The sequence below is a fragment of the Myotis yumanensis genome, unplaced genomic scaffold (assembly GCF_028538775.1).
Source record: "Myotis yumanensis isolate MYYU_CA2020_CCGP unplaced genomic scaffold, mMyoYum1.0.hap1 SCAF_11, whole genome shotgun sequence".
In the NCBI taxonomy this organism is placed as follows: domain Eukaryota; kingdom Metazoa; phylum Chordata; class Mammalia; order Chiroptera; family Vespertilionidae; genus Myotis; species Myotis yumanensis.
The window spans coordinates 25917654-25927153 of NW_027223762.1; the positions used below are offsets into that span (position 1 = coordinate 25917654).

Genomic DNA, 9500 nt, shown 5'->3' on the forward strand with positions numbered 1-9500 from the left:
TCCATCCATCCTAGAGGTTAAAAGATTAGGCTTCAGAGATCAGAATTACTTTGAATCCATCCTCTGTCCCTTAATAACTGTGTGAATTGGACAAGTTACTGTTTTCTCATATGTAAAATAAAGATAATAGTATCTACCATAGAGTTGTAGTGGTGGGAGGAATACATGAGATAATCAATGCGAAGTGCTCAGCAGCACACTGCCTAGCACATGGTAAGTGTTCAATGAATATTAACTATTAATTTCTGTTCCTCAAGGCTACCAGAGATTTATCCAAAGTGCAGTCTCTAATCAAATCACTGACTGCTCATCACCTACAGGATAAAGTTTAAGCTCCTTTATGTAGCATGAAAGGACCTCCATGTTCTTTCTCAGTTAGAATTTGTTATGTACTCCTCCTTTATTTTATTTATTTATTTATTTATTTATTTATTTTTATTAAATCTTTATTGTTCAGATTATTACATTTGTTCCTCTTTTTTTCCCCCCATAACTCCCCTCCTTCCAGCTCCCACCTCACCCTCTGCCCTCACTCCCCACCCACTGTCCTCATCCATAGGTGCACGATTTTTGTCCAGTCTCTTCCTGCATCTCCCACACCCCTTTTCCCCCCAAGAATAGTTAGTCCATTCCCTTCTATGTCCCTGATTCTATTATAATCACCAGATCATTCTGTACATCAGATTATTTATTCACTTGATTCTTAGATTTACTTGTTGATAGATGCATGTTTGTTGTTCATAATTTGTATCTTTACCTTTTTCTTCTTCTTCCTCTTCTTAAAGGATACCTTTCAGCATTTCATATAATACTGGTTTTGTGGTGATGAACTCCTTTAGCTTTTCCTTATCTGTGAAGCTCTTTATCTGACCTTCAATTCTGAATGATAGCTTTGCTGGATAAAGTAATCTTGGTTGTAGGTTCTTGCTATTCATCACTTTGAATATTTCTTGCCACTCCCTTCTGGCCTGCAAAGTTTCTGTTGAGAAATCAGCTGACAGTCGTATGGGTATTCCCTTGTAGGTAACTGAGTTTCTTTCTCTTGCTGCTTTTAAGATTCTCTCTTTGTCTTTTGCTCTTGGCATTTTAATTATGATGTGTCTTGGTGTGGTCCTCTTTGGATTCCTTTTGTTTGGGGTTCTCTGCGCTTCTTGGACCTGTAAGTCCATTTCTTTCACCAGGTGGGGGAAGTTTTCTGCCATTATTTCTTCAAATAGGTTTTCAATATCTTGCTGTCTCTCATCTTCTGGTACCCCTATAATTCTGATGTTGGTACGTTTGAAGCTGTCCCAGAGGCTCCTTACACTATCTTCATATTTTTGGGTTCTTTTTTCATTTTGCTTTTCCGGTTGGGTGTTTCTCGCTTCTTCGCATTTCAAATCTTTGACTTGATTTTTGCGCTCCTCTGGTCTGCTGTTGGGAGTCTGTATAATATTCTTTATTTCAGTCAGTGTATGCTTACTTTCTAGATGGTCCTTTATCACACCATCGAGGGTCTCATTAGATTTCCTGTACATCTCATCAAGTTTATCGACAGACTCTAGAAGCCTCTTGAGAGACCTCAAAAGTGTGGTTCTGAACTCAATATCCTCCCTTGATAGTTTTGTCCTGTTTCTTTGTCTCCGCATTTTTTACGCTTTCTTGGTACACCCCCTAGTGGTCTTTGTGCGCAGTCTTGTTGTAGTTAAGCCTTGATTGTTGTAGTTAATACTAGAGGGATTTGACCTCCAGGCGGACTGGCTGTGATAATCAGCTGTGTCTGCAGTGGAAGAACTTGTGTCCTCTAGGGAGGTGCTAATCTAGCCTTTGCCTGAGGCTATCCGGTAAATGCCTCTGTGCAGGGCTTGGGCGGGGCGGGTTCCACAGGATCAACAGGGCAGAGGAGGGAGCAGTTATGGCTGCTCTCAGTCCGTCCCCACGGGCTCTGCCTCTCTGTCCCAGCAACCGCTGTAAACCTCGGAGGGACCGTAGCCAGACAGTCCTGCTTCTCCCGTTTGAGTCTGGGTCCCTAGAGACTCGCCCGGATCTGGAGCTCAGAGTCTGAGGCTCCCTCCGGATTGAAACAGACAACCACGCCCTCAGCCACCAGCCCGCGCCGCACGCACTCTGCACCTTAGTATTTTACTTCAGCACTGCGCCTCCTCTGATTCTCGGTTCCTCCTAGTTGTAGAACTTCCACTCAGCCAGCCTTCCTGTGGTTCTGGATGATGTCCGTTCTGTCTTTTAGTTGTATTTTTGAAGTGGTTGTTCGAGGCAGCAAACTCCGACGTTAACCTATGCCGCCATCTTGGTTTCTCTCCTCCTTTATTTCATGCCTACTACGTTACTAGGAATACCAAGCTAACTATATGCGAATCTCTGTGTTGACCTTGTTTCCTGACCCTCTTTTTGCCTTTGTTATCCTCTGCTTGGTGCTTGGATTTTCTTCCCACTATCCTTTCCTCTGGTTAATTCCTACTGACCCATTTATTACTTCCTTCAGAAATCTTACTTTAATATCTACCCCCTCTTCATTATCTGAGAATGCCTTAATTTCTCAATTATTTTTTGCAGGACAGTTTTGCCAGATATAAAATTCCCGATTGGCAGTCTTTTCTTTCAGCATTTTTCTAGTAAACATATCTACCATCCATTGCCTTCTGGCATTCAAAGTTTCAGCTGATGAATCTGTGTGTTAGCTTATTGATAATCTCTTGTATGTGATGAGTTGCTTTTCTCTTGCTGCTTTAAATAGTATTGTTTTATTTTATTATTATTTTTCTTCTCATTTTATTTATTTATTTATGTACCTTTAAAGCCATTTATCTTTATTGTTGAAAGTATTACAGATGTCTCCTTTTCCCCCCCATTGTCTCCCTCCCCTCCCCCGCTAAGGCCTTCACCTCCTTATTATCTGTGTCCATGGGTTATGCATATGAGTTCTACAGTTAATCTCTTCCTGTCCCTCCTCCCCTCTTTAAATTTTAATTTCCAATTGTTTATTGCTACTATATAGACATAAAATTAATTTTTGTAAGTTGACTTTTATCAGTCTGAATGTTTATGTTCCTCTCCATTCATATGTTCAAATCCTAACTCCCAAAGATATTAGTAAGTAAAAGGTGAGGCCTTTGGGAGGTTATGAGCATGGAGTCCTCATGATTGGGATTAGTTGCTTTTTAAAAGAGACCACACAGCCCTGGCCGGCTTGGCTCAGTGGATAGAGAGAGCATTGACCTGCAGACTGAAGTGTGCCAGGTTCGATTCCTATAAGGAGCACATGCCTATGTTGCAGGCTTGATCCCCAGTAGTGGGCATGCAGGAGGCAGCCAATCAAGGATTCTCTCTCATCATTCATGTTTCTATCTCTCTTTCTCCCTTCCTCTCTGAAATAAAATATATATAAATAAAATATAAATAAAAAATATATATTTTATATATATATAATAAAATATATAAATAAATATAAATATAAATATAAATATAAATATAAATATAAATATATAAAAAGAGACCACACAGAGCTCTCTGCCATGTGAGGACATCATGAGAAGGCACTGTCTTATGAACCAGAAAGTGGGCTGTCATCAGATACCAAATCTCCTAGTACCTTGACCTTGGACTTCCCAGCCTCCATAAGAAGTAAATTTCTGTTGTTTATAAGCTACCTAGTCTATGGTATTTTGTTATAGCAGCCAAAATAACTGATAATTTCCTATCTTTCAATGTCTTCAGGATCTATGGCATCACCTCTTTTTAAATTCCTAATATTGTTTATCTGGCTTCTCTCTTTTTTTCTTTGTCATTCTGGCTAGAAGCTTATTGATTTTATTAATCTTCTCAAAGAATGAACTTTTAGTCTAATGGACTTTTTTTTTCCTGCTGTTTCTTTCATTCATTCATTCATTCATTCATTTATTTATTTATTTATATCTCATTAGTTCCTTATTTGCTGTGAGCTTAATTTGGTCTTTTCTTTCTACTTTCTTAAGGTGGATTTTAGGCCATTGCTTTGAAACGTGCTTCTTTTTTAAATATAGTAATTCAATGCTATAAATTTCTCTCTACGCATTGCTTTAGCTACTTCTCAAAAGTTTTGAAATGTTATGTTTTGTTTTCATTTAATTTAAATTGTTCTAATTTCTCTTGTGACTTACTCTTTGACTCATGGATATTGAGAAATGTGTTATTTAATTTTTAAATCTTTGGGAATTTTTTGTTACTGTTATCTGGTTTAATAATTTCTTTGTGCTCAGAGAACATATTTTGTGTGTGTTAAATTTGTCAAGATTTGGTGTATGGCCCAGAATATGGTCCATCTTGGTGAATATTCTGTAAACTGCATCTTGGGGTACAGTTTTCTATAAATGTTAATTTGGTTAACTTATCATTAATTGTGTTGTTCAGGTTTTCTACATCCTTACTGAATTTCAGTCTACTTTTTCTGTCGATTACTGAGAGAGGAGTATTGAATTTTCTAACTATAATTTTGGATTTTTCTGTTTCTTTGGCTTATTTTAGTTAGGACAATTTTTTATATTTTTCATTTGTTCACTGAGCATCATATCTTTAGTCCTTTCTACTTCATGAGTTATTGTTTAAAGTAATGTGAAATATTTGCCGAAACTGGTTTGGCTCAGTGGATAGAGCGTCGGCCTGCGGACTGAAAGGTCCCAGGTTCGATTCCGGTCAAGGGCATGTACCTGGGTTGCGGGCACATCCCCAGTAGGAGATGTGCAGGAGGCAGCTGATCAATGTTTCTCTCTCATTGATGTTTCTAACTCTCTCTCTCCCTTCCTCTCTGTAAAAAGTCAATAAAATATATTAAAAAAAAAAAGTAATGTGAAATATTTAAAAGCTAACAGGTACTATATAAATTTAAGTAAGTTATATAAGCACTGATAAATGCTATCTTAAAGCAGGGAACTCACTTGCTGTCTATATGTGACTGTGAGTAGGTTTATAATTTTAAAATTATTCCTATGTTTTATTCAAAATTAGGGAATATCATCTTACAGGAAAGAAAGATTTAAAGTGACCACTTGTGAGATGTTTAAGTAATTTTATATTTTGTATGATTCAATGTTTTAGACATATTGTTTGACTTGAAAACTTCATTGCATTTCTTTCTCTTTTTAGGATTATAATTCTCAGGTGGGTTTAAGCATTCAGGTACCTGATGAAGATATTTATGAAATAATTCAAATAGATGGAACTGGTGATACATCTTCCAGTGATGAAATAGGAAGTACAAGAGATGCAGATGAGCATGAAGTTCTAGAGATTATTGATGCAAGAGACCTGAAGGTACTTGAAGGAGAAGCTGATAACATATCAAATGGAGATTCAACTACTAACAGTAGTGATAATGAAGACCCTCAAATAGACATTGTGGAAGAGGTGAGTATTACTTTTGAGTTGAAACTTTCTTTATTCAGTTTATAATATTTGTACTTTCATATACTTTGGAACCAAGAGGAATAACAATTAAGATTAACGTTGTCTTTAGTGTTAAAATGAGACTTATTTGTATGCTAATATTTAAACTTTTAATCTGAAACTTGTAATTTACATCAGTAGTAAGTATTTAGGAATCGGCTACTATAGTTGTTGATCTTAACATCTTGCTGACCGTGTTTCTGTGTCTGAATGCTGCTGACAGGTCATGAGTTAACTTCTGTCTTTTTCTCAACTTGTCAGTCAGTATTTCCAGAGACATGACAAGCAATACATCTAATTCTTTCCATCCATTTTTTATTATGGCAAAAGTTTTTAAAAAGACATGTTGCAGCAGAGAGGAATGTTTGAGCAAATTATGTACAGCCACTTTGATTGTCCGAGTGACTTTGGTAGTCAGTTGAAAGATAGTACTTTATCAGAAGATAGTAATGAGTCTGACATTAGACCATCACGAAGGCAAAAGAGAAATGTGATAGTATCTGACAGTGAAAGTGATTCCAAAGAAGAATGGGCAAAAAAAAAAAAAAAGAGATATTTTACCAGCCTTGGAGGGTTATAAAAATATTTCAAGCATAACTGTTCAGCTTGAGGACCCACAAAGTATAAGTGAAGTAACCAATTTATTTTTTTGATAAGGATTTTTCGATCTCATTACTTCTCAAATCAATTTATACCAGTACTAAATGGAAAAATACCACAAAGCCTCTGCTAAAACTTCAGCATGGACTGAATTACTTATACGGATATAAAGAAATTTCTTCGTTTAATTATATTGATGAGACTAACAAGCCAGAATGGGAGGATTACCAGTCAACTGATCCTTCACTTGTTCACCCATATTTCCAAAAACTGTGACTAGAAAGAGATTCAAGCAAATACTTACATTCTTAATGATAATTCACAAACAACATGTAACACAGACCGTTCTTACAAAGTCAGACCTCTTTTGGATCACTATCTCGAAATTTAAATCTTTATATATACCAAAACAGCAGTTATCACTTGAGGAAGTAATGATTCCATGGAGAGGACGCCATCAGATTCAAGACATAATCTGGCAATAAAATATGGAATTTTAGTAAGAATGCTTTGTGCAAGTGAGAGTGGCTGTGATTGCAACTTCAAGATATATACAGGTGAAGGCAAAAAGTTACAACAGACTATATTATCCGTCTTACAGCCTTTTCTTGGTTCTTGGCATATTTACCAACATAATTACTACAACAGCGTGTCTACAGCTGAACTACTCTTGAAGAACAAAACACTGGTCTGTGGAACAATAAGGGGAACTGTGGGTTGCCAAAACTAATAAAAGAAAAGTAGCCAGTTGCATGGGCAGGTTCTAGCTCGAAATAGCCTGTCAACAGGTGTTAACTAGAGATTGTGGGAAGTTTAGGGGATGGAAGTGTAGGTAAAGAAGGCAGCCAGGACAGAGGCATTTGGTATCTACTCTAATCCTAATAAATGTACCAAAATTTTTATGGAACATGGTAATTAAGAAGCATGTAAGTAGTAGTAACTGTCATTTATGATGTTCTTGCATATGTTCCAGGTATCATATTAAGTCTTATCTGCCTTACATTATTTAACATTTCCACTGCCTTATGGGTCTTATTATTAACCTCATTTTTTTTCAGATGAGAAAACTGAGATATGAGGAGTTTTAATAATTTGCCGAAGATCAGTAGTCAACCTCAGGCTCTTTGACTTTTTTTTTTTTTTTTTTAAATATATTTTATTGATTTTTTTACAGAGAGGAAGGGAGAGAGATAGAGAGTTAGAAACATCGATGAGAGAGAAACATCGACCAGCTGCCTCCTGCACATCTCCCACTGGGGATGTGCCCGCAACCCAGGTACATGCCCTTGACCGGAATCGAACCCGGGACCCTTCAGTCCGCAGGCCGACGCTCTATCCACTGAGCCAAACCGGTTTCGGCCTCTTTGACTTTTAAGTACACTACTGTTCTGACTCTCTAAGATATATGTACATATGCCTACTTTTAAAAAATTCAAAGCATCATTAAATTCCTTAACGTGACCATCTTTCATCTTTAGGACCCCTTAAATTCTGGAGATGATGTTAGTGAACAGGATGTGCCAGACCTGTTTGACACGGATAATGTAATTGTCTGTCAGTATGACAAGGTACTGTATTCATTTTTTAGACTTTGGGTTTATTAATTGCATTAATAGTAGAAAGGTGTGTAAAATGATGGGGAATATGATGGTGAATTATAGTTCACAGTTAAATTAATCTTGAAATAGCTCATTAATTGTATAAATTTGCGGGGTCTCAGTGATACAAAAAAGTGGTAGTCCTTGTCTAAAGAAGGCGAGAATCTTATTGAAACAAGATGTTTCTGTATGGAATAATAGAATGGCATGAAATAAGATGGTAGGTAAATCAAAAGCTAAAATATGTGACAGATAAATCAAATGCTAAGATGAGTGGCATGTAAAACAATTGCCCAGATATGTACATACATATTGCTAAGATATTGTACATACAATAAGCCCTAAAAGTGGCTAGGAGATACAAGAAATCATTTGTAGTTGGAATTCCCTACAAATCCTTCATGAGTGATGTGAGATTTTGAAATAGTCTTGAATGATTTATAGGATATAGGTAAGTGTAGAGAGTAGGCATTTAGAGTAGAATAGCCTGATAAAAAGGCAGAGATAGGAATGCATGTAGAATGTACAAGGGACAGTGAAGGATAGCTCTGCCTTGACTAAAGTGTTCTCCTTTTGGATGTGTTAGGAAATGAGGCTGGGTGGGAAACAAAGTCGTGAGCAGGTTGGGAAATCCAAAATCCTGGTAGGAGAAATCCAAACTTGATTCGATGGGCATTGGTCTTCTGAGAATGTTATTGAAAAAATTGTAATTGGGTTTAAAAACTGGCAGTGTTTGATGATTTGAAAGAGGAAAATAGTAAGAACAGAGATAGTGCATACATGAAGTGATCAGAACCAGGCTAAGGGTGGAAGTAGACCATGGAAGAGTCAAAGATTATGATGAAAGAATCAATGGGCCTTGGTGATTAGCTGGATATTAGAGAATGATCGACAAGGGAGAGTTGAAGGCATCTCTCAAGTTTCAAGCCTAGAAATTAAGTTAGTAGTAATTTAACTTTAGTAACTAAAATATAATACTCTTTTTTTCTTTTTTTAAAAAACACTATAATGTGATTATGTGGTAGAATTATCAGTTTTTGTCCTTATACATATTTACATTTATTTTTTAGAAGATTTGAGATGTAATTCACAAACTACACAGTTTACCTAATTAAAGTATATAATTCAATGGTATTCAGTACATTCATGGATATGTGCAATCCTTTACACAATCAATTTAGAACATTTTCCTCACCTTGAAAAGAAACCTCATGCCCATTAGTTCTCACTACTACAGGCTGTTCAAAAAAATGTATATACACAATGTCTGTAGAGTCTATTATATTTTGAAAATGCAATGTATTCAAGATGTGAATATGTTTTTTTGGGACACCGTATAGATCTACTTATTTCCTCCGACCCCCACTGCCAGGCCTGAGGAACCATTAATTTACTTCCTGTCTCTTAAGATTTCCCTATTCTGGAGTTTCATATGAAAGAAATCATGTAATCTGTGGTCTATTGTTACTGGCTTCTTTACTTCACACAGTGTTTAAAGTTTCATCCGTGTTGTAGCATGTAACAGTTCTTCATTCCTTTTTATTGCTGAATACTAGTCTATTGTATGGCTATTCCACACTGCATTTTCTGTTGATGAATGGGTTGTTTTCACGTTTTGGCTAGTAAGAAGAATGCTGCTATAAACATTTGTGTACAAGTTTTTGTGTGAGCATATATTTCCATTTCTTTCTAAGAGTGGCATTCCTGGGTCATGTGATAATAGTTTGAGGAACTACCATATTGTCTTCCAAAGTGGCTGTACCAGTTTTCATTCCCACCACAGTATATGATGGTTTAGATTGCTCCATATTCTCACTAATACTTGTTATCTGACTTTTTGATCCTATCCATCCTAGTGGGGGTGAAGTGGTACCTCACTGAGGT

The 9500-nt window shown here is 36.6% G+C and overlaps 1 protein-coding gene across 1 annotated transcript in view; it reads left to right on the plus strand.

The window, feature by feature from the left end:
* Window positions 1-9500, plus strand: part of LOC139019889 (stonin-1) — a 98661-nt gene that overhangs the window by 85837 nt on the left and 3324 nt on the right. Inside the window, exons 9-10 of the mRNA XM_070429180.1 lie at window positions 5119-5379; window positions 7497-7586. Coding sequence (XP_070285281.1) covers window positions 5119-5379; window positions 7497-7586 — 351 coding nt within the window. The remainder of the gene's footprint in view (window positions 1-5118; window positions 5380-7496; window positions 7587-9500) is intronic.